Source organism: Nomia melanderi, chromosome 5 (assembly GCF_051020985.1).
Source record: "Nomia melanderi isolate GNS246 chromosome 5, iyNomMela1, whole genome shotgun sequence".
NCBI classification, from domain to species: domain Eukaryota; kingdom Metazoa; phylum Arthropoda; class Insecta; order Hymenoptera; family Halictidae; genus Nomia; species Nomia melanderi.
In genome coordinates this window covers 14881042-14906300 of record NC_135003.1, presented here as the reverse complement: position 1 = coordinate 14906300, position 25259 = coordinate 14881042, and the positions used below count along the sequence as shown (strand labels likewise).

At 50.2% G+C, this 25259-nt stretch overlaps 1 protein-coding gene across 2 annotated transcripts in view; it reads right to left on the bottom strand.

Moving 5' to 3' along the window:
• Window positions 1–858: 858 nt before the first annotated feature.
• Window positions 859–25259, bottom strand: part of LOC116435040 (homeobox protein abdominal-A homolog) — a 360685-nt gene continuing 336284 nt past the window's right edge. Inside the window, exon 6 of one of the 2 annotated variants that reach the window (XM_076367577.1) lies at window positions 859–6875. In XM_076367577.1, the coding sequence (XP_076223692.1) occupies window positions 6448–6875 (428 nt within the window). In that variant the 3' untranslated portion in view covers window positions 859–6447. The remainder of the gene's footprint in view (window positions 6876–25259) is intronic. The other variant, XM_076367578.1, reaches the window with a different exon arrangement.

Genomic DNA, 25259 nt, shown 5'->3' with positions numbered 1-25259 from the left:
CAGCGGCGACTATATGCTTTTCCGAGCGACTTTCCCGTCGAGACGTCTCCGTTTCACAAGAAAGTCCGCACTCTAATTCCTCAGCTGCGTGTCCACGTGAAAATTCACTCCGAAACTAGGACTCCGCGATCGCTCGAACATTCGAAGGAAGAAAAAGAATACGCCATTCTCGACAGTCCTTTCTAAAAGTGAACGCCAAACCGAGCGATTCTCAAACGGACACGCGGCTTAAGGCCATGAACCCTATCCTACGTCGTCTTTATCCTTCCTTGTCTCCTCAGCTTCGATCTACTTCGCCCATTACATCGTTAAAACATCGTTTACGATTACGGTACATCGTTACGTGGATCGATGGGGTGGTCGGGGGTGGGGTGGGGTGGGGTTGGTTGGTTGGATGGGGAAGGAAGTTCGAACGTGGGTACATCTCGTCTGTAGACACGCATGCTCAGAGCTTAATCGTTACTTTACGTACACGGGAATATTATCGCTAATAGTACTTTTTTTTTTCGTTTAGTTTAGGTAATTAGCGGTACAGTATTAATATGAATCCTATCCACTTTGTCTGACTATATTCCTCCTCCTCCTTGTTTTCACGTATTTTTTTTCATCTCGATTTTCGACCCTTTATAGAATTTTTTCCCTTAAAACGACGCTAAATCTCGCCTTGGTTTTTGTATTTTCGTTTACGGACGTGTCTATTAAGTGTGTAGCTTCCTTAATTTTCCTTCTTTTTCTTTTTTTCTTCCTCTTCCTCTTTTTGTAATTAATTAGTACAGATGCGTTCGATCGACCTAAACACATTTCGTTCGTTCTCCACTCTCGTTCTCGCAAGGTAACAAAGTCTTATGAGTTATTCACTTTTATTTAGTACTTTTTCTTTTTTTTTTTTTGTTACTTTTATCCCGTCTGTTGCCTCGGGTCTCTCGCGATCATCTGTGTTCCATCCGGTCTCTCGTTTCTTTCTTTCTTTCAATTACGTACGTCATACGTATTCTAAATTTTCTTAGCAGGCTACTATCAAAATCTTTTTTGTTTCTTTGTCCTTAGAGCACGGTACGACAGATTCTTTTTTTCCCCGTTTGTTCGTATATATATATAATATATTCATATATATATATATATATTTTTTTTTATTCTCATATATAATATAATCGTTACTTTTATTAATAATATATATAATATATCATATGGTATTGTGTACACTATGATTTTACATCTGGTAAATATATAGTCACTGGACGATTCGTACAACGGATTCCCCGCCTTCGTGGAAAACTAAAACGACAGCTCATCTCTCTCTCTCTCTCTCCCTCTCTCTCTCTCTCTCTCTCTCTCTCTCTCTCTCTCTCTCTCTCCCTCTCTCTCTATTCTCCCTCAATTCTCTCATTCATCTCTTGGTTCGAGTTACGTATATGTTTTCTGTGATGCTTCTACGATTCGTCGCCGCGCCTCTCGGCCGTTCGTTTCCATGAACGTTCGTTGGGAAAAGGAAAATGAATTCCCCCGCGAGTCACTGGTTCTCGTATTCGCGCGAAAAGTACGTTAACGTGTACAAAAGGAAAGGAAAGAAAAGAACAGAAACGAAAACGCGAGAGAAGGTGGAAAAACAGGAATACGCACGAGCGAAGGAACGCTCGACAGGAACATTGTATCGCCGAGCACAGGAATCCTCGACGCGAGAGCGATCGAGAACCGATCGATTTCCGCGAAACACTTCCGAAAGGGAATAACGAAAGGAAACGAAAAAGAACATCGGCGTCGACACTCGGAATAATGTACATATCGGGGAAAGGGTCGGAATGCCTTGTACGAATCGCGTCGACGGACAGGAGACCCGAAAAATAATTAGGCATTAATTGATTTCTATAAATCCCGAGTCTATTCTCTTCCGTAAGTCGTTCGTCTATTCGTTTCTTCCTCTTCTTCCTCTTCTCCTTCTTCTTCTTCTTCTTCCTCTTTTTTTTTCGTTTTTCTATTTATCGTTTTATTTCTCGCGTGGCTTCGTCTCCCTTGTCCGCGTCCTACGTCCTCGTTTCACCGAGTTCTACTCGTAAGTATTAGCAACAACGGCCTCTATATCTATGGAAAAAGGTCTACCCTGACACCAAATTACGTATTTAATGTACTAAGAGTGAGATACTCGTCCGGTGATGTGTCGTCGTTTCGTGTGCGAGAGCCTGCGTGCGCGTCGCTTTCCATTAGCTTCACTCATTCCCCCCCTCTTCCTCCCTCTCGTGTCTCCCAATTCCGGCACTGTACAGACCCCCGTTTTCTCTTTTTCTTTTTTCCTTGTCCTTTTGTTTCCTTTGTGTCGTTCGGCCCACGGAAGCGATCGTCGGCCCCGTGGGCAACGCGTCGGGCAAAACAACCGGGAGAAATGTCGCGTTTGAACGTAAACGGGAAATGATCGCAACTCGACAAGGTGCTATGACCGAGGGGTAGTTTCAACTGGTTGCGCCGGGATCGTCGGTACTGGCGTAACAATTGTCGACTGTTAACAGGAACACAGCGTAAAGGTACGACCAACTTCAGGCCCACTTCGAAAACAATACAAATTCGTGGATATAAACTTAGCAACAAGAATCGAGAAACAATGCAACCGAACGAGAATATTTTTCGTACACCTTTTATCCGTTGCCTACTCAAGAAGATACTTAAACGAACGAAACGTTAATCTTTACTTTCTCAGGACCAGTACCGACGATGCCAACGGTGATTCTCAACGATCTCGATTCGACTTGGAGTCGACGTAAACAATGGTAACACTACGTAAAAATTAACAGAGGGAACAATTCAACGTACCGCCGCGAAGCAAGCGAAATAAAAAAACATTCGTTTCGCGTGGAAACGGAACAGAAGAGAGAAGAGAAAACAAAAACCGCGAGTCGGGAAATAAAGTTTCCTCGGCTGTATTTCTTCTTTTTTTTTTCGTTTCTTTTTCCTTCTTTCGTAAAAAATAACGTCGCGTTCCGAGCGCCGTGGACGCGATCCTGGATCGCGGCCCGGGCTACCGGTCCTCCCGACAGCGTTCCCGATAAATTATCTTAGATAATATGGAAAACGTACTGCTCCCTATACAAGTTATCTTGTATTAGTAAAAGCCTTTAGCGATACCTGGCGCGATATCCTCTGAGATCTAACTGAAGCGATAAATGAATGCAGATGTGGCTGGTCGACGAATCAGCCCTTCCCGGACCGACTTCGTTGCCGTCTTTCGAATCGAGAATTTCTTTCCGAGCTCCCCGGACCGAGAACGGGTCGCCGCTCTTTTCTTAGCTCTCTACGTTTCATTTAGGAAGTCGTGATTCGAGAATGTTCTCTGTTAATTGTACGAAAAATAGTTTTAGAGCGGAGGACAGCGTTCCCTCGCTAGTTGTTCGCTGGACGGGAGCGATGATGAACGTATAACGAGACGAGAACTGAATTTTCAATCGATGGAACGTGAATGAAAAATTTGATGCGATTCGATGGATGAAGATTCTTAGTTGTTCTAGTAATGAGTTCTTGTATGTGCATCAATTAGCAATCTACCAGCAGTCCACTTTTGTTTCTGCTGTCTCGATAAAGACGAGAGTTTCTAATATTTCTATAACGTAAAAGAACTGGAAAATATCTGTCGTTTAAAATATATTCATTTACCTAGGAAATAAGCGTGAAATTACCCATTGGTGCACTCTTATTGGTATATAATGAACGTCTAGCGAGAGAACACTGTAGTCCGGTCTCGAGCAACGCCCACGAAGAACCAGCAACGCTTGCCCCCTGTAACACCACAAATTTCGCGTCACTTCATAAAAAAATAAATTTCTATATTTCATCCCTTGATCTACCGGGTCGAACCAGAGACGGACGGCAATCTTGTCGGAATAAAAATCTTCAAATAACATTCAAAAGCTTCCATCGCCGTACCGCGTACAACAATCTAACACTAATCGTAAAACATAACACTTCGCGCGAGACGATTAAAAACGCATCTTAAAAAAAGGAAACAAAAAAACGCTCCAACCATCCGGTAAAATTCCGCCCGTCTCTGTCGGGGCCCAATCTACAGTGAAGATCGAACACCAAAGCTGCGAACGGGGTCAGCGTTCGCCGATTGCGGGGCGTCCGCTCGATCCGGACGACCGTCGAACGACGCGGACAAAAAGCCAACGGAACAGAGACAACAACAAGAACAAAAAGCGAAACAGAACGCGGTTGAAAGAAAAGACGGGAAACCTAGAAACTCCGATCATCGGGTGCGGAGTCGGAACACGCGAAAGGCTCGTTGCGTCAGCAGCAGCAGCAGCAGCAGCGGCAGCAGCAGCAGCAGCAGCAGCAGCAGCGGCGGCGGCGGCAAAAATTCCGCTCGGTTCTCCCGCGCGCGCGTCAGAACGCCGCGGAGATATTCTCGGGCAGCGACGTTAATTCGCCTAATTGCGAGCGCGAAGTCACGGAGAGGTAACCGCCGAGCGTAAACCACGGCTAATTAACTCCGCGAAAGGAGAGCTCGGCGAATGGCATCGATTTGTACCACTAAATTCCTCCCGGGCAAAAGAACTCGGCCGGCCGGCCGGCAGGTACACAGGTACACGCACGATCGTTCTCCACGCACACCACGGGAAGGCCCGTGTGCGCACGCCGGCCGAGAGCGTTCCGCGTGATCCGGACTTGTCCGGAGGTATTCGAACCGCGAGTCGGCCGAAGGTAAGTTAAGTGATATCGCGGAGCCCCCGCGATCGCCCGGGAGAATCGACGCTGCGTCGAGAGCGGCGGCCATCTTTCTAAAACATGCCTCCTAACCACGGAACAGGCTCCGTTCGATTCCTGTAGTCCTCTTTTCGGAGGGAGATCCGAAAGTGTCGCTCGAGGACGAACACTCCGGGGACCGTTCGATCCGTGTGCGTTCCTTAAAAACCTGACAACTCGGAGGGATGATCGACGTGCGAGGGGGTTGGTTCCATGCTCGCAAGGGGTGTACAGTGGATCCTCGGCGAGCCCGACAGCGAGAACGAGCTGGCTCGCGCGTGTTCGTTCGTGGACCTTCCTCGCGCAATTAGACGAATCCCGCAGCTTGATCGCTGAACGCACTCCCACCCCGTTGCCTCTTTTTTTTTCCTCCGTTTCGGTGCATCAATTGAACGTCCCGCCGGCGGCTGGCCGCCGTTTGAACGAGCGACGACGGTTCTAATCGCTCGGCGCCCGGCTCGTTCAAAACTAATTCTAGCGATCGTTGGCTTCCTCTCTCTCTCTCTCTATCTCTCTCCTTCATCGTCCTCTTCTTCTCCTTCTTCTTCTTCTTCTTCTTCTTCTTTTAATTCTTCTTCGTCTTCTTAATCCATGCACGCGTGGTACTAGCTTTATGCGTGTGCTTGGCAGTTATCGTCCGCGGCGACCCGAAAAAAATGCTCGCGTCCCGGTTTCGCCTCCCCGTTGCACGGCGTTAGAACGCGATCGCTCGCCGCGCACCGATTTTAACAATATACATTTTTTTTTATACGTTTCTAGGAATCAGTCGCAGGCTAGGTCCTCCTTTGGCCCAGCCAAAATAAGTACGTACGTAGTTATCGAGGGTGTGCTTCGCAACTTCTCTACGCTTCGCGTTTTCCACTACAATCTCTCTTCCTCTGTCACTCTGTCCCTGTCACGCTGAATCCCTTTCACTCGATCAATCAATCAACCTATCTCTCTCTCTCTCTCCCTCTCTCTTTCTTTCTCTCTCTCTCCCTTTCTCTCTCTCTGTCACTCTCTTTCTTTCTAACCGTCTACAATTACTTGCTTGCTTTCATTTCATTGTATTCTGTTGCGTGTTGGACACCGACGTGTCTGCTTAACGTGTATAATTATGCGTGTGTACGTGTCCCGGTGTGTATCTGTCTGTGTGTACGTGTGTTTATAGCGTGTTCGTCGCGGATACGTTCCTTTCTTCCGTCGAAAAAGCAAAAGAGACAGACGACCGATCCAAACATCGTCGCGCGCCTACTCTCTTTTCTCCCCGTCCGTTATCTCCGGGCTCGCTCCCGTTCGTCTCGGATTCACCGAACCGGAGCCGACACTCCGAGACCCCCTGAAACTGTCCGTTCAAACGTGTCCTCTTCCTTCTCTCTCTATCTCTCTCTCTCTCTCTCCTCCTTCGTTCGTCCCGGTATACAAAAAGAAAAGAGAACAGAGATCACACGGGCAAGGCCTCCCACGCGAAAACACCAACGACATCTCCTCTTCGACCAAGAGTCCTCTCGGCGATCGTTCCCCCATCTCCTAGGCGAGAAGATGGAGCGCGCGCGAACACACAACCCGCGCCATTGTTGTCTCCTGGTTCGAGGGGCTCTCTCCGAGCAGCCGCGCGCGCGATGGACGACCTTACCGGGCGTCTTCCGTTCCGCGTTCCTCGATGTCTGCGCGTCCAGCCGCTGCGTCCAGTCTCTTGTTTCTTCTTTAAAAGAAAGACAACCGGCCCAGCAAAGTCTCCTATGTGGGCACCTTACTGACGGCCTTCAGCAGATCGCTCTGCGTCTTGTCCAGGCCGCTTACGTGGTGCGGCTGCTGATGCTGGAGCGCCGCGTTCTGCTGCTCCTGCTGCATCTTCGCCTGCTTCTCCGCCTGCTGCTTCTTCATCATGTCCTGCTCCTCCCGCTCCCGCCTCGCCTGCTCGTTGATCTCCTTCACCGCCCTCAGCTCCTTCTTCAGCTTCATCCGCCGGTTCTGGAACCAGATTTTGATCTGGCGCTCGGTCAGGCACAGGGCGTGCGCGATCTCTATTCGCCGCCGTCGCGTCAGGTAGTGGTTGAAATGGAACTCCTTCTCCAGCTCCAGGGTCTGGAACCGCGTGTACGTCTGCCGGCCCCGACGCCTCGGACAACCGTTCGGCCCTGGAAACGTCAGAAACGCAGATTTTCCTAGGTTAGTTTTTTCATGATGGGCCAGCCTTCCTTTCAACCCTATGCACTACCACAGTCAATTCAGGGCCGACTTAATTACCAATCGTTTTCAATGTCACGGAGGATCTACTAGTCTCTTTGGTCTGGTTACCAATTGATCGATCAAGCTAATCTCTACATTTACATTGCAATTGTTCTGTGAAAGATCTAAGGGGTGGACTCGGTGATGAGAATGTTCGTGGGAGAACTTGACTGTTCGCTTACCGTGTAAGCGTGCGAGGAGTGCAGAGGGTTGCCTGGCCGGATGCTAATTAACTCCTTAAGGCTCTATTTGCGGTCAATTGATGCAGAATCTTTACGGAATTTCGAAAGTAATGCTTTATCGTGTTTCTCGAAAGATTTTTAACTCCGTTCAGCGTGCTCTGATAGTCGAGCACACCTGAAAGACACTCGGGGCTGGTTCTTAAGGAGTTAAGAGCGACGCGTATGTTCCAAAACGAGACAGATCATTGACGATGTTGAAGACGAGATTCATCCGTTGGTTTAATATACGAAGTGGTTTATACCCTATCATTTTCTCATTCGTCGTAACCTTTGGTATTGTTACTATTGATAGATAATCACGCGTTTCCAAAATATTCCATTTTCTCAGCGAAGCTAACTTATCGGGAGCCAATCTGACGAGGACAGCTCACGGTGGTCTCGTTACATCGACTCGGATGGTTAACTATTCACGCTTCGATTATTCCTGCGAATGATCCTGGCACGGCCGAGTCGATCGGTTCATCGCGGGGCCAAGCGAAAAATCGAACTAACGTTAGAAACTGAAATCAAGTTTACGAGAGGATCGCTCGGCGTGGATTACTCATCGGCGCACTCGATGACAGTACGAAAGTTCCTCAACGCTCGACGCTGTATATTTCAATTAAAATTCTTTGATAAACGGTATCAGTCACATGGCCGGGACAAAAAAACCGTTAAAAATACGCGGCGAAATCTTAATCACGAGACCGTCTCGGCGTTGCGCCACCGGCCGCTGATGAGACACGCCGAAAATACGTCAAGAATTCGCGAAATAATTTATCGTCCCCGCGAGTATCGACACGAGGAGGGAACGACCGCTCGTCGGCGCGGCGGAACCGTCGCGTATTTCACGATCCGCCGCGAGACACGAACGCCGCCGCCGGCTGGTCCCGTTTCGTGACCGTTTCCACCGGTGGAAAAGAGGGTTTATCATGGACGTGCCCGTTCCGTTACGCAACGCGCAGTTTTCCTGTGTTCCCGCGTGTCCTCCGACGCGGTCACAAATCTTAACTCTCTCCTCACTTTCTCTTTTTCCGGGTTAGGGCGGAAGAAGACGAAGAAGAAGAGAAAAAAAAGCCAGATGGGTCAGTTTATTGCGGGGGTTGAAGAAGCTAACCGGCGAGTAAAGAGTGAAAAGCGGGGACCGAGATACGAGGGAGAAAAAAAAGAAAGTTTCCCCGAAAGACTCGTGGCCCATTGTACCGAAAGTGAACCCTTTCTTGAAATGCCTTTTACCCCGGCCAACTTTCTCCGGCAGGAGTCAAAGTCGTAAAACGGGGTACGCTGAATTTTTTATGGTGTTTAGGTAACTGTCGTGCACCGCCGGCGTACCCCGCTAAACAGGTAAAAAAGTCCTGTTCGTCATCTGGCCTTGTACCTGCGAGCGACGCAGCTTTCGACCGAGTCGTAAAGCTCGCCGGAGACAGAATTCCGCGACACGTTGAAGCCATTACGGGATAATGCCGTTTTGTTCGGCGAATTGATTGCCTAGGGAAACGGCGCTGTTATCCTCTTACGTGTTTTGTAGCGTTCCGATCGACTCCCATGCTTTAACCCCTTCATAGTCGAATAATGGATGTATATATGTACAAAAGTTACGTATTTTTATTTCTTTCTAATTATACGTTGATTAAACTATTGGTTTTATTAAGTAATAGAACTATATCACGATTATCAGTCGCGCATCGAGTGTAAACAGTTAGGTTGGGTTCTAAATAGAGGAATTAGAATTTGGAACTTGAGATTGACGAGTTCGCGCACGAGTTGAAAATCATATTTTTGGATTAAAGAACGCGTGTTGAATATTTATTACTGGAACAGTGAAAGAAATTAAGCTACTTGCGGCTCACCAAACGCCCCCTTACTCGTAATCGTCCATTTTGCAGTTTTCGACGACGAGCCAATCAGTCACTCCGTATCTAATCACGCTACTCTAAGATTAATTACCATTCGTTCTTATTTTCAGATATCTTCCGTCCCGCTCGCTCGCTCTTTGTCTCTGTCCCAGTCTTCCTCCGTATCTCCCATCGTTTCGACGTGCCACGCACAGATAATGCGAAGGAAACTTTAACATTATACGAGCATTCCGGAATCCGGTGATAAAGAATATCGTGGTCACAAGGGCAAAAAATTCGGAAGTTTAGAATTTAATCTTTCCGAGCCCGACTAGTTTCTTCGGAAACGCGTCAAATGGTAAAAAAAAACAATCCCGGAGACAACGTTCACCTTGAGATCCTCGTTACGCCTCCGCGTGCAAGAGAAATACTGCAAAATCGCTGCATTACGTTCTAATTACCATAAAACGTCACCTCGCTTTACGAACTTCGTGCTCCGTAAAAATTTCCCATTTTTAGCCTCAAAAATAAGAGAAGACCTCCCGAACAACCAGATTTTCGAAGGAACGAAGCGTCCGATTCAAGTTTCTTTAAAGGAATCGCCTCCATTTGTCGCGACAAGACTTCACGCGCGTTTTCTTCGAAAAAGAAGGGGTGCGAACGCTTTCGCGCCATTACGACGCCATTACCAATTGTGTTCGCGATCGCCCAGACGCAAACAGTAATAAAATTAAATAAACGCGTCGACAAAGTCGCCGGCGTCCGGGTTCAGCGGCTCACGGACGATTTAAAATGGCACCTCGGCCATTCACGGTTCCACGCAACGAAATAGGCCGTCTGCGGATCGTAACCGGAGGAGAGCCTTGATCAATTTCTCACGAGCAATTTTCGCAATTGGCCCGAGCGTAATTTTACTTTTGACCGTCGACAGACCGAGCGAAGGAAAAAAAAAAACGGCGGCCAGCGAGAGGATCAAGGAGAGAGGGGAAGGGGACAAGAGACTCGTATTTTCGGTTCGTCGCTAAAGAAACCGGTTCCCCCGGTGCAATGAGGGGACAGCCATAATACCATCATTCTCACGAAGACGCTGAGTGGCCATATTATTGCCTCGTGATGAAGCAAATACGCGCTACTGACCAATAAAAGATAGCCAGATTTTGTGTTGCGCCGCGGTCTGCGTGCCACGCACCGAGACCACGCGTCTTTGTAGCGTCCCGATGCACGACGGGATTAAAAATGGCCGTACCAGTCACATGGGTAGCCGAGTAACATCCATTTTCCGAATCCTACGCATTACTACCCCCGTTCCTTATGTTTCCGTAGTTTCTTATCTCGCCAAGCAATCGAAGAGTCTCATTAATCCGGAAGCTACTGCTTAATCCTTTCACTTTCTCATTACCAAACGAATCTATAGACGCTAATAGGTTACCCGAAACATCCGTACACCCGGTACATTTAAAACATACGAAACCACGAGCGAATATTCACGCACGCTCGACGGGTACTCAAAAGAATCCCTGTTTACTTTTAAATATTTCAACTCCGCCACGCGCGTGAACTTCTGTAACCAACTGTACCGGTCCCATAAACCAGTTACCAATAACATTCCCGAAAACCCATCTCGGAGGCGCTAAAATATTTAACCGGCCTGTTCCCGCTGCTCGCCTCCGTCGAGCCAGAAAATCTGTCCGTCCCCGATCCCGCTGTTCGCAGCGAAATAAAGACAAACGAGTTCACGGGCGGCGCGAATCCCCGAGTCGAACCGTTTCCCCAGGTTTCCCTCGAGTTTCCCGCGAACGGCCGTTTCGCGAGCATCCACTTTCAATGGGGGATAGGCGCAGCCGGTGCCATCCGGTCCTCATCATTCAAAACCAAGAAAGAAACACCAGAAGAAGGAGCGACGCAGCAGCGGCGGCGGCAGAAGAAGAAGAACAGCAGAAAAAAACCGGAGGAAAAGAGAAGAAACAGGAGAAGCTCGGAGGGAATGCCGGGAATGCTGATATTGAATTCAGCATGGCCGTTCGCAGCAGTGCGGTCCAGGATTCAATGGGTGTGCGTGTCACTGAGCGTCCGTGTGCGCGTGTGTCGTGTGTGCGGCTTGTTCACGAATCTCTGGGTGAGGTCTGCGTGCCGTGCTTGTGCTGGTGATGCGTACAGACGGAGCGAGAGGGAACTCCGTGGAATCGCCGCGCGAGGGAGAGAGACGGCGGCGCGAGCGTGGTTTTTCGGTGCCGTGGTGCGCGTGAGTTTCGCTCACGTACGCTGGCCCGGTGCAGCCACAACCACAGGGTGGCTGCTGAACTCCGAAGGGTGGGCCATAGGTTACCTTGGCAACCGGAGGGAAAACCATTCCATCCTGCTGGCGGCACATCACGCCAGGGGCGAGTCAAGCAGCCAGAAAACCCTCCACTGCATCCTCATCCCACACCCTGCCTGGCTGCCTCATTCCACCCCGCCGCAGCCGACCAACCCCTCTCGAACTGTTCCTCACTCGAGTTCGCTGCTCCTCCAGCACCGGTGAACCTGATTGTCCCCGCACTTCAACGACCATAAATATCCAAGGGCCCATCGGCTGCGAGCGCCGGCGCGAGCATTATCAACTATTCGCCTGGATCTGGCTAATGTCTACGCAGAATTCACCGGATAATCGTCTTTTTCTTCCCTCCGTCCTCTAGTTCTCGATGGCACCTCCGCTGGGTTTTAGTGGGTTTGGAAACTGACGGCGAAGTTCGGAGGCGTTCCCAGGGAGGTTTGAGGTTCGCTCTCTGCGAATTGGGATTTTTCTGTGTCTTACTGGATTCGGAAGATAAAAGTATCGTCGAGGAAGATGGAAGGCTTGTTTGCCGGAGATTGTGTTCCGTGGAATGTTAGTGGCCTTGCTTGGGGACTTCAGGAAGCTTGTCTATTCTTTTTGCGTTGATCTTGGTATCGATATATTCGGACGTGATTAATGTTCATGCAAAATTTATGCTTCCAGCGTCCTCTTTTGTCCTCTTCCCGGCGAAGGCGAGAACTCCGCTGGATAGGAACCCGGTTGCTAAGCCTGTTCGCTGCTCAAAGCGTTCAGCTCTTCTCGCTTTTTTTCTGTCCGATCTAGCGAGTCTTTGTGCGGAGATCGCAAATAACCCTCTTCTTCCTTTTCATCCCCTTCCCGAGCGTTCCGTTTGGCAGGATTCCTAGCGGGTTAAAAGCTGGGCGTGAAGCCTGTTAACTTCCCGAAGTCAGAAGTACTTACGAAGCCCTACTTTCTCTTGGACCGTTCCTCAATCTTCTCCCAAGTCGGTTTAATATTCACGCCGCACTTACTGCCCGCGTCTCTCGTCATTTTTCATCCCCAATTTGTACAACGCGATTAAACAGCGATAAGCGCGCGTTAAGTGAATAAAACGCTCGTCGATCTTCCGGATTTTACAGCCGATTCGAACGTCTATTTATAACGGACGGAATCGTCGCCGTTTCTCCGGTGATCCTCTTCCCGGCCGTTTGTTTCAGCGCGACTCCGCCTGGGGTTAACATCCGTCCGATGCGCGTTAGTTTCTCCTCGCGTTCGAATATCACGGAATTTTTGCCGGTTCGCCGTAGATCGCTGTCAAAGATGTGGAAACGGTTTTTGCCGGGGATGACGTACGCGAGAGGAACGCCGGCAACGGCGGCCGGCAGGCCGAAGAATGCAGGCGAGGAGAAAGGAGCACCGCTGCAAAAGGAAATCGGTCGCGGTGAGTAAGTCGCCCGGTTATTTTCACGCACAACTCTCGGTGATAACCTCCGATCGGAAATCGGCGATAACCCCGTCGGCCGATTTGAAGAAAATAACGACAGAAGCGTGTAATATGCGCCTACGAGTCTATCGATAGATAACCTCTAGCTGCCGGCGAGCCATCGGTCTCCCGTTTCGTCGGGTTTAGAGTCCCGATTTATTACGCGCGTGCGATGTTTGCAAATAACATGATAAATTGATTCGCGTTTACGATCGGTAATTGATAAATCGATGATCGCCCGGGAACGGAAACATTCCGATTGAAATTCGAATCGCCTTTAATCGGCGCTTCTAATTTATATTGCTTCGATTGCGGATGTTTTATTGCGACAATTTGTTAGAGGAGACTCTTTTCTTCTGGATTGTTATTGAAACTGGGATTTTTATCATTATCAATTGGACGATATGATTTCAAAGTAATTCCCGACTATCAAACCGGTTAAAGCGTTTTCGTTGGTATCTAAAGAACGATAATCGCTTAGAGATCACGAACTCGAGAATTTTCAATGGAGACTTTTCCGAAGAAACGTTTTAGTAATAACGATGGAAGGAAGAATTCCTATATCGAAACACTGCTACCGAATCCAACTAAACAAGACAGAACGAGTAATTCGCCTTACACAGGAACAATGAACCCATTACTCCAATCTAATGAAATTACATATTCACGTCCTTGATACCAGATTAATAAATCGCGACCGAACGACGCGGCCAAAGCGAGAGCGAACCTTTCCTTTCTTTATTTTAATTTACAACTAGCTCAAATGGGTCAATCATCTAATCAAATATCAGCGATCGAGTGCGCGTATGGGCAACGTTCAATAACGCTCCCTCGAAATGAATGATGAAACTATGCGTTTCATTGAATTACGCGCACCGTATTGATTAAATCTCGCGGAGCACAGTGCCGTCTGTTATCTTAATGATTATTATCTCAGCGAAAATTATGCACAATGCGAACGAACGAACGAACAACCCTTGGAAGCTCGGGGGGCAAAAAGGTCGACGGCGATCGCTCGTGTTCGTGCGACCCGCGTCCAAGAATTCCCGCTAATTAGCGGTAGGCTGCGAGTGATTTAGGGACAAAGAAGCTTATAGTTGACACCCGGCGGTCCATTTGGCAGAGGGCGGGAGAGTGACACGGTGGCATAACACGGCAGCCAGTAAACGAGAAGGGCGAAGGCCTGCGCCTAATTGCGGCTATATATTAAGTTTAATATCTGCTTTCGGTGGCCGCACACCGCGCTTCGCCGGTTCCTCCGCGTTAGACGAGGATATTGCGGAAGTTTGCCCTCCTCCTACGCAGCCCGGACTACCAAGATTCTATCAATGCCACCGCCACGATCCCCTCGCCCCCCAATCTTCTCACCCTCGGTGAATTTATTCGAAACTCGGGCGACCGGTGCAAAAACTGTAAAGTCCTTCCTCGAAATTTATTGGATTAATATCGCGGGCCCGCGGAAATCACGGGGTCCGCGGTAAAAAATTTTAATGGGGATTAAACGCGCAACGATACAGAATCCAGGGAAAAATGTCAGATTGTACAGGGGGGCTGGGAAAAATCGGGATTCGAAGAATGGAGAGGGGAACGCGAAACGATCCTTTAACAAGTGGAATCGCGCGGACGGGGAAAAAATTCATTATTTCAGATATTAGTCGAATAATTGGACGATTATCGATTTTTCTTCGGCTAATAGACGCCCATTAATTGAATCGTCGCAAAAAAAGAGGCGAGTTTCTTGCCGCGGCGAACCCCTCGCGAGCGGTTCGAAATTCTCTATTAATTAATAAACTATATATCCCGCGACGTTTATTGTTTTCGTGTGTTTCCATGCCCCCGGGGGCCAGTAGCGACTATCTTCCCACTTAAAACTTTCCAATGGACGACTGCGCAAGAAGCCTTAATACTCGTCCCCCGAATGATAGACACGGCCGAGGAACTTAATCACGGCAACATAAATAATTATTGTCCGTGTACGGACCGTCAATTATTTATAATTGGTAGATACAGATAAAAGGCAATTAAAAACAGTTAATGGCAGCTTTACAGCGGCATTTAGCTGTACTTGGTTTTTGCTATAATATTTCCTTATCTTTCCCGGCCACTTATCATTGTACCTCATTTCGCTCGGCGGAACACGCTCGGCTTTATTATCTCTGTCATTTATTCGCCGTACTTAACTCAGCGATCGGCAGATTCGTTATCTAGATAAAGGAGCCTCGACTAACGAATACGCCGAGATAAGGAAACTAGTTTGTTCTCCTCGCCTTCTTTCTCCGCCTCCTTTTTCCGTTTCGTTCCTCGAACCTCCGGACAAGCCTCCTAACGATCGTAGAACGAAACCGCGTGGCGAGTTCTCTTTTTATTTTTTTATTCATCCGACACCGAGCGCACGAGTAAAAATTAAATTGTATTAATCGTCCCGAACGTCGGGATCAAATTCCCGGCTACTGTTTCCTTTCTCCGGCGCAATAATTCAGCGCACGTTACATTAATTGCCCCGCGCACGCTCGTTCCTACATAATAAAGCAGATAATAATGCTGATAATGCACTAATAAAATTGTGCCGGTATCTGGCCGCGGCCAATAAAAAGAAGACTCCGGTCAGTAAATCACGGAACTTTTTCTCTCCCTGAGCCCGCGGAGAAAGTTTTTTTCCCCCGGTGTGTTTCCCTTTTCTCCCTTCGGCGGACACACCCCGCGTGTCGCGCGCCGCAGACGCGCTCTTCGGTTTCAGCGAGGCTCAACCCCCGAAGCGATAACCGGAGGAGCAATAAATCGCTTCCGGGACAGTTAACGTCGGCGTCAGGTTGACCATCACGGCCATCAAAGCCTGCACCGAGAGCCGCTTCGGTATCGAGATCGGGGGAAACGATCCCGCAACACTTGTCAGTCCTCATATTTTTATTCGCGCCGGCAATCCTGCCGCCGCGGCGGCCGGCGATGACGAAACCCGGCTAAATACCCGCGGGAATATCTAGCGGGGCTTTTTGTCGGCGCTTGACGCAAGAAACGCCGATTGCGCAATCCCGTGAAAAACGCATGGAAATCGCTGCGAGCCGCGCGCCGGGAATTCGCAATCGCGCAGGGAAAGGTGCATACCGTCGTGCCGCTGAAATAAAAATCATCGGAGAGTTCGTTAGCTTCTGTGTCACTCGGACGCTGCCGGCGCGGCCGCCATGTTGCGGGCCCGCTGGTTCGGTGACCCTGCGCGCGATCGGAAATATTGTTCGAAGCCTACTGGTATGTGGGAGAATCGCTGTGTCGCGGTGTCGTCCGCGATAATGGAAGTGTGTCTCTCTGAACGTACCATTACTGCCTTCTGATTCGTTCACCTTGGATAAGTTCGAACGTCTGAAGTTCGGAATATTCGAAAATATCAAATGTCTCTCGTATTTCGAAGTATCAGCGTTTATAAATAGAAACTCGATATCAACGAAGTTAAAATTCGAATATTCGCACCGGTTCCCACAGAAGCCACCCTCCGACGCCCGTTCAACCCCCGAAAGAAAGTGAACAGTTGATAGGCCAATTACTCGGGAAGAAACTTGGAAGCCCTTCAACAGGGTCGTTAAACTCGTTTTAAATCACGAATTAACATTCCCCCGACCCGAGGGCGCGCATAAAATAACATTAGCCCTAAAGCCTCGTTTTATACGGTGACCAGTTAATCATACGGACTCAATCGTAGGAGCATTAAAGTTACGCAACCGTTAACCGATAATTGCCGCGCATAACCGTCCGAGGATGAACATCGCGGGGCAACGGTGGTTACCGACAAAGAGTTTCGGTCCACGTGTCGCGAAATATAAAGTCTCTTTACTACGTCCTTCGCGGCGCGAACGACCGGTCCCCGTTTTCCCCTCTCCGTCCACGTCGGCCGAATGATTCTTGCCGCGCTGGCCGTGCGTCGGGCCCGTTGCGACCGGCACGGTTCAACTGCGACCGTGGACAGCGCGGTCGTTAGGAGTCATAAAAAAATCATAATGTTGCACGGCAGCGTAGGGACACAGCGGGAGCGGGAGTTGTCGGAACAACGGTGTGTCGACGGCGAGCGTAAACTCGATTACGATTTACAATCGGAAAATGAGGGGAAACGAGTCTGAGAGAGGGGCGGGGAAGTGGTAGGGGTAGAACGGAAGCGGCGTTCGGTACAAGTGGACCGGACAGTCGCTCGTTTTCGGTCCGGAATGAAAGGGAAAGATCGGAGGGGGAGAGGTGTCGCCGGTGTATACACTGGCAACAATGGCATTCGGCAATAGGGCAGCCCGTCGTAAATCTAGCGCAGCGATTAAACGTCAACCGCGCGCCTCACGCGAGCCTACGCGCGCCCGCGCGATTTTCGTCCTTCCGCGGGGGCCGGCGAACGCGGCCGAAAACAATAACGCGATTTTAACGGCCATTTTAAGTCGCTCCATTCGCTCCGGCCTGTTATCGCGGCCACGGTGCTTCGCGGTTATCGTCCGTTGCTTGCTTTTCCATCGTCCACTGAGCGGTCAGGCTTTTGTTTTACCGTGCTCGCTGCTCTCGTCGTTTATTCTTGTTCTCGACGCCATTGGAGAAAATGGAGGGGCGTTTTGAACGGTGGGAGGACTGTGTTTTGGAAGGTAATTGTGATTTAGGGAGTGGCGAAGTGGCGAAGTTACGAGTGAAAGAAGCTATTGGAAGTTGATTGTGGAGTTTGGAGAAGGATTGACAAGGTTTATTTTAAGAAATATTGTTATTGAGTTTGTAAACGGGTGTTGAGAACGACTTCCTGGTTTAAAGTAGCCGTGAAATATATTTTAACTGTATCAACTATACGCGTGAGTTTTGTACGGACGCGTATAATACCTGTGTTCCCTGAGAATGATAATGCATTCATCGCGCCCCTACTGTCAGCACTTCATAAATTATGCCTTATTATTCCGCGCCAAATTCAGACAATAACTTCAAAAGAATGACAGTGAACACGGGTACACGTGTAATTTATACGCGCCGTACACGTGACGGTACTCCATAAATTCCTTACGAGCGATATTTTTTCGAGAGGAATGCGATTTTCGAGGAAAACTGTCTGGCAATGGGAGGGAGCAACGAAATTCCCGCTGGAATCTGACCGTTGCTACCTTCAAAATCGTTATTTAAACCTTCCTCGCTGCCTCCTCGCGTTTAAATCGACCTCCCATCCCCGAGTTCCTCCGCGATTGTCGAATTCGCTCTATCGTTAACGATTTATTCGAAAATAAACGAATCGTCGGTCCGTAACGAGGCCGGCTTCGCTCGAAGGCGCGAACATCGATGACGAGACGAACGACGAGGCCCAGAATATTTACGCGATCGCATCAAACGCGAACGAGGGGGGCCACAATAAAATATAAGCCTGCGAATAAATCGAACGCTGTTCCCGCCTCAACGTTAACCCGACAAAATCACTGACACGCGGGATAAATTCCCGTATCCCCCGCCCCGCGGAACTCGGCGAACCACCCCCGGGGAAAGCGAGAAAATTTTATTCTCCATAAATATCCGCGGCCCAGCGATATTTCAGCCCGGAAGAATTCGAACAATAATCGTATTCATCGAACCCGGGGATCCTCGCGGTATTATAAGACACGGTTTAAAAGAATCCTCCGAGCACCCCCGGGCCAGCGGCGATCATAGGATTTTCCAATTTCCAGAGTGCAATTCTGACGTGTTTATACGAGGACCACACAGGCGTGACGTAAATCGATTAATATATAAACGGGGATACATAGTGTGCACTTTATGTCCACTTTAGTCGACCGGACTGGAAATAGAACGACGCCACGGACGCACGATGAAAGGAGGCGCGAGCTGCGGCCGCGCGGCGGCGGCGGCGGGGCGTGTACAGTTTGAAATGGAAACGGGATACGGCCACTGACAGCCGGAACGGCTTCGATCGCCCGGTAAATTCGCGGGCCTGAGTTTTATTCGTCGTACGCTCGCCACTTACCTTGTCGGTTTTATTCGGCATTATTTACGCGTCCCTGAGTTATCATTCCACCGAAAACACGGCCGTCCCGTGTTCGCGGCCGGTAACGCGTCTCATTGACCGCCGACGCCGACAACGCTCCCATATATCCTTCCTGTGTTCTCCTCTTTACTCCTCTTCGCTCCCTTTTCCGTCCCGTTCGCATTCTACCCACCCCCTCTCGCCCTCCTGCCCGCGATTGTACGCTAAAAGCAACCGTGTGTTCCGCGGGGATAAATTCGGATGAGTCATGAAAGCGCGAGCGCGCGCGCGCGCGCCGATCGGCCGGCGTCCTAACGAGATCGTGGGCCATTAAACGCTTCCCGTGGAATTCGCTGAACGCGAAACCGACGATCGAGCGATCGGCGAACGCTCTCGATCAGTGGTTCCGCGTTCGTTAGCCGGTGCCCGGAGTCACCGGTTCGCGGATAAATCTTGGACTTTCCGTTCGACGGTTGCCGAACGAGTGAACGGCGGGTCGTGGATCATTCCGGTAGCGATCACCGTATCGCGATCGCGAGGCTCGCTCGAGCGATTTCGTTACGCAGTACAGGATTTAAGTTAAACGAGCTGATCTAATCGCGCAGCCCTTTCGTGTACCGATTACGATAATCGGGCCGCGATCAAGCATCTGCGCATGAAATTAGCATAAATGAATCGCGCTCGTTCGTATATTACACTCCCGCTGCCAGGTGTATTAAACGCGTACGCGAGAAAGAGGGGGAAGGCCGATGGAAGGATGATTCAATGAAACGAACGAGGATTTCGCGATTGAAAATTATCCTCGGGCCGATACCGCGAGAGAGATACAGGGGAGAGACGTCTGTATTTGCTTAGGTACTCGGTGTGTCTAACGGGTTTGTTGCGGGCTGATGGAGTTATAAGTTACGCGTCAGCGGGAAAATGGAGGATTCTTGCGTTAGGTTAATGGGAAATCGTATTTTAAGCGCGGCGATTGAGGATGTTGCTGAATAGCTGGAGCATGGGAACATTAGCGCGTGAATGGATGCTTTCTGGTTGTAAATATGCCCGGGAGTCGTCGAATGTAATTTACCGATGAATTAGAAATATTGACAGCCGGCTGGGTGTGTTCCGAGACGCGAGTCGTAAAGGCGCGTCGCTCAGATGAATTTATCAAATTTTTATATGACCGGTATATTAAAACGTTAATTTACAGCTTTTTTCCGGATTACCTTCCCGGCGATCGCCTCGGCGTTATTAGTTTCCGGGATGCACAGTAACTTATTCGTTTCTCGTGGATGTTCCGCGCTCGAAGATTGAATACGGATGTGAATGAAATAATGCACGTTATTCCGCGCGGAAAGAACCATGAGAACATCGCTCGCGATTTATATAAATACTCCAAAACCTTTCAACGACGTGTCGATTTCGAACCACAACGGAAAGCGTCGACAAGCTTCATCTCAATTCACAGAAATTGTTCCAAACGCGCAAAGTCGATCAAAACGGGCACCATAGAAATTCATATATTCACGCATCCTTCGATCGCAACCCCAGAATCCTTGCTCTACATCTAACAAACCCCACGATCCTCCAAGATCAGCCAGAAAAACAAACTAAAGCTGTATCCTGTCGAAAGAACGAGAAAGAGCATCCGCCATGTCGGATCCAGGAAATTCCGAGAAGCCCCGGACCGCTCATGGGAACCGCGCCGCCGGTGCAATGGCGGCGGTTCAGCGGCTAGCGCCCCTAGACGTATACCTGCGCTAACGAAAGGCAACAAATCGGGCGAGAAAAGTGCGAGGGATTAGCCGGATAAATCGCGCTGGCTGTTCGCCGGCTGGAATTGCGTCGAGGAACGACCGCGGTCGCCGGGGGGAGAGAGAAAGAGAGCACGGTAGAATGGTCGTCGGCGGAGTTATCGCGGACATTTTTCCCGCTGTCCGTGCGTCTCGTTCTCGCGCGAGATCGTTCCCCTCCGGTTTCGTTCGGCCGTTCTAGCCGAGGTTTCTGCAGTGACCCGAGACGGCGATCAAGCGATTCGTGGGTCGTGGCTGGGCCGTATCTTCTCCCGGTCCCCCCGCTGTCCCCCCCGCTCCGGCAGCCGTCTCCTCTCGCGGAGGAGCTGTCCACATTTTTCACCGGCCGGAGATTTTATTCGCCCGCAGCGCCGCGAAATTAAGCCGTTTTGAGATATTTATGAATGGATCCGACGCGCGGGTACCCGAAGGACCCGCCGCCCGAACAAAGAGGGACGCCCAGCGTCCCCGAGCCCCGGCGCGCGACGATTTGCGAGCGTTCCCTCGAACCTAGGCGTTCGCCGGTTTTTCGTTCATGCTGAACGGTCCCCCCTTCCCCGCGCGCTCCGTTGTCTCTTTTTATTCTCCTCCGCGGACTGGCTCTCTCTCTCTCGATCTTCCTTCGGCCGCTGCTCCTTTCGCACCTTCGGCCGGCATTGTCTATGGAATTCCTCGAACGACGCCGGACAGCCGTGCATATCTGCCATGTGATGTCACGTATCCGAATACATTAGCCGTCGGTCATACGACGGTTTTTTTTAGACGGCCGGGACGTGATTAAAAGTCGAAGAAAGTCTTTCGGGACTCGGCGAGGTTGGCCCTGCTTTGGCCGATGCGAGTTTGCTTCGGGGAATCGTGAGGTAATGCAGCGCGCTAACGGTTGTTGAAATTGCTAGTGTCGGTTTCGTGAGTTTTCGGGAATACCCGAGTGCTACGATGATTCTAGTGTCAGAGGGATAGGAAGATTGTTCGAGGGATCTGTCACTTCGCATCGCGTTTCTCTAATAGCGAGACGCGAAGCGGAGCTTGGACGGCAGCCTAACGTCTCCTTTCCGCACGCGTAACCTTGAGATCATTAGCTCGGGTAGGGTTCAGTGTCAGTCGAAATGGAGTTTTCGGATGTCCGGTTCAAAGAACCGCTGTTCCCTCTATTAACGCTTCCTGTCTGCTCGGCTGGTATCTCGTTTCAAGTAGCTCGCTCTGAAATTAAAGGAAGCCCTCGCAGGACTGGAACTTCGAGAAGACGGCGAGTATATTTTTCGAGACACGGTAATTACATATCGAGAGCAATGTATTAGCGATAAAGTAATTAAATAGGACTGAATCCCGGTTTCAAGGTACGCGTCGCGATGAAGACACTAAAGTAGATGGGAAATCGCGAGTCGGCTGAAAGGCAGTGTCGACGAGTTAACTCGTTCCCCCCGACGCGTAGGTTAACGTTCGATGGAGAGGCGTTATTGAAAAGAAACCCTGCCCGTCAGGGGACAAGGATCGGCGTCGCTCGCGTCGCTCGCGTCGCGTAATCGCGTTATCTATTCATGGAACTCGTCGTTCCTGTTCCGGATCCTAGACACGGCCATGTTGCGTTCGCGGGTCCGTCGGCGCGCATGAATAATGGCGCGGTGCGCGCCGGCGATATGCATATCCGAGGGAATGCGGACCGCTCGACAGCGCGTGGGCGGCGATAAAGGATATTTCTTTCGTGGCCGGCGTGTGTCGCATGAGCGTACGCGTCATCGACACCGGGAGATTTCTGCTCCAATGTCGGGAAAGTGTCCCGGGGCCCGGCCCCGTTCGCCCGGCTATTTATGGGAGGGAACGGGACAAAAGATAGAGGCGAATGCAATCTCGTGAAAGTAGACTCATCCATCTGCCGGCAGCCTAAAAGCCGGCTCGGAAATATTGCGCCCGTTCTCAAGAGCTACGGCCCTCTTACCCACGGATCATTTTATATGAATGCCCTCTCTTGTTAGCCGAGACCAGTAGCTGTATATAAATTACATGAAATCCGAATCAATTTGCAAATCGTATTGTTCTCCAGCCATTTTCCGATTGTGACAGCAGCCGAGATATAGACGATGATTTTTCACGGGAGAGTAAACGGTCTATTGCACTGCTTCGAGACGGTTCTTTGGAAAGAGAGTTGTTCCGATAAGTCTCGTCGCTGTTGGTTTCTTTCGTAAAGAAGCGGAGACCCGTAATTACTATGAACCGAAGTTTAGCAATCTAAACTTCAAGACGAACCGACATTCGGAGTCAACCGTTACAAATCCCAAGTTCCAGGATACGATTAAACAATCTCAACGTTACTACTCCCCTGCGATTCTCCAAAGACACCAACGAACCCTACGCAACGTCCGCATCGAAAGGGAAAATAATATTCCACATAGCTTGCGAGGAGAACTGCTCGCGCCAAGAAAACCAAGAATGCATCGCTATCCGCGCGCCGATCAAACGGAATCGCGCGCAATGATTCATTGCGAGTCATTGTGCTCCTCTCGTGTCCCGAGTAGTCCGCAGCGAGGCATTCTCAAGGGGAACCGGCGCGAGTGGCTCGTCGCGGCGCGACGTGGGTGTCTTTAATCCCGTCCCCGGGTAAAAAGGTCGAGAAAAACAAGGGGGCCGGCCGGGCGAAACGAGCGCACAGGTGCTCACGCACTCCTTCGTCACTTGCGAGTGTGCGTGGGCTCGCATACCTTCCATCACGGCTAACCAATAGGCTTAAATCCCGATTGGCCGGACAGCTAGTCCGCAGGTCGGTGTTGGTCTGTGGGCGAGTTGTGGGCCACGTTCGCGCGCGTACTTACACGCGTGCTCGCCGAGGGTGGCGGAGGGAGGAGGGATGAGCGTATATATGAGGGTACAACGTTCGTATATATACCGGGTGGCAATAAAGGATTCCGACAAGGATGGATGGTGAGAGGGGGAAGTTCGCTCCATTGTTCCCGGTGGAGCCCAAACGTCATCCATAAGGGGTGCCTCCCATTATCCGGCGTGTATCTGCCTCACGCACACCGACGCGCCGCGGAGCCGATAGGGACGTTGCTCGCACACCGACGTAGACGCGCGCGTGTTCGTCGAGCTCGGTCCGAGTGTGGGAGAGATCGAGTCTCCGGCCAGATGCGCGCGACATGGCGGTGCCTTTCACGGTGTGTGGAATCGTATCTACATGGCGGCCGACTGTGCAGCTATTCCTCCTCCCCCGCCAGCGGCCAATAGCGGCTCTAATCTCCCACGAAATTGTAAAGTCACCTTGGGAGTGAAATTTATAAGAGGGGACCACGAGCGAGAAAGCGAGCGGACGAGCGGCGCGGCGCGAGGGGCCACAGCCCAGATACCGATATTCCCGAAAAAAGGATTCTTTGTTTTCGCGGCCACGGACGGTGACCAGGAATTATCGGTGTTTACGACCGCCACGTAGCGGAGAAAGATGATCCGCATTGTTCGTTTCGCTTCTGTCCCGTCTTTTTTCGGTCTTTTCCCTTTCTCCCCGGCCGCTTCTCTTTCTTTTTATCGTGGCTCGATTTTTAGCCTCTATCTCTCCTCTCGCTGCGAGTAGAGATTGGATTGGGTTTCGTTCGGTAAAACGGGAAGCGATATGTAAATGATCGAGGGGTAATGGCCGACGCGCAGCCGACTCCTGAATTTTATGGACATCTGAACACATTGATGCACGCTAAGAGAGATGAAGTTAATCTTCTGTATTGGCTGCCACTTGGCCGGATTTACTCCCGGGTAATGGGTCGTTTCGCGGAAGAGAGGCCCCGCTTGTACTTTATGTAATTTCGGGCTTTTCCGCTCGACGCTTGACCCTATAAACGCCGCTTGGCCGGCAATTAAGCGTCTCAGGTAACGAGGCGGTCGTTCTTCGCGATACTTCATTGTATCGGGGAACGATGTTTCGCGCAACGCCGTTACCGGCGAGCGTTCCGCGAGATGTTTCTTTATTTAGAGCGAAGTGTCTGCGATCCCGCGTCTGTCGGGCGTGCCGATCAATAATTCATTCGTCGCGGAATTATTTTCATCGAGACGAACACCCGCACTGTACTCCATTTAGAACAGTGAAAAAATATTTTCGATTTATACCATAGAATCACGTCCTTCTCAATGGAAGTAACGAAACGCTTTAACAGTTGTACGACTGCGCATAAATCAATTTTATCGGACCATTTTATAGCATTCCGGTATCTCTCGCCTTGTTGCTCTCGATCGCTCAAAAATTTCAATCCCACGCAGCCATCGCTAAGTGAATAAATAAATCACCGTCGCATCGGCGGACAGTGCACCTTTCGATTTCGTTAATCGAGGACACTTTTAACTGCCCCGACATCCAATCGCAACGCTCGAGGAGCTAATGGCGAGCGAAACGGTACGTGAGAAAGAATTTCCCGCGCCACTCTTCCCTCCCTTTCTCCCATTCCCGGCGAGCGACGCGCCGAGCGAGGCGAAACAGCGCGCGATAATGCGAATGCAATAGCGGCGCGCGCGTAAATTGCATCACTGTAACGACCGAGTTGCGAGCGTTGCTGGAAACAGCATAAAGCCGACAAATCGTCGATGTCCCGCAGCCATTCCAATAAATCTCCGGCCGAATGCGAAACAGCGTTACGACGCGTCAGCGGGAATCGCGCGGGCGCACTCACCGATTTGTCGCCACACGAATTTGTAATTAACCCGAGCGGCCGCTGTTACGACCCGATTATTTTTAATAACAGCCCCGCGCGTTTTCCGGCTAGAATGAGACGTACGGAACGCGCGGCGAACGACGCGAA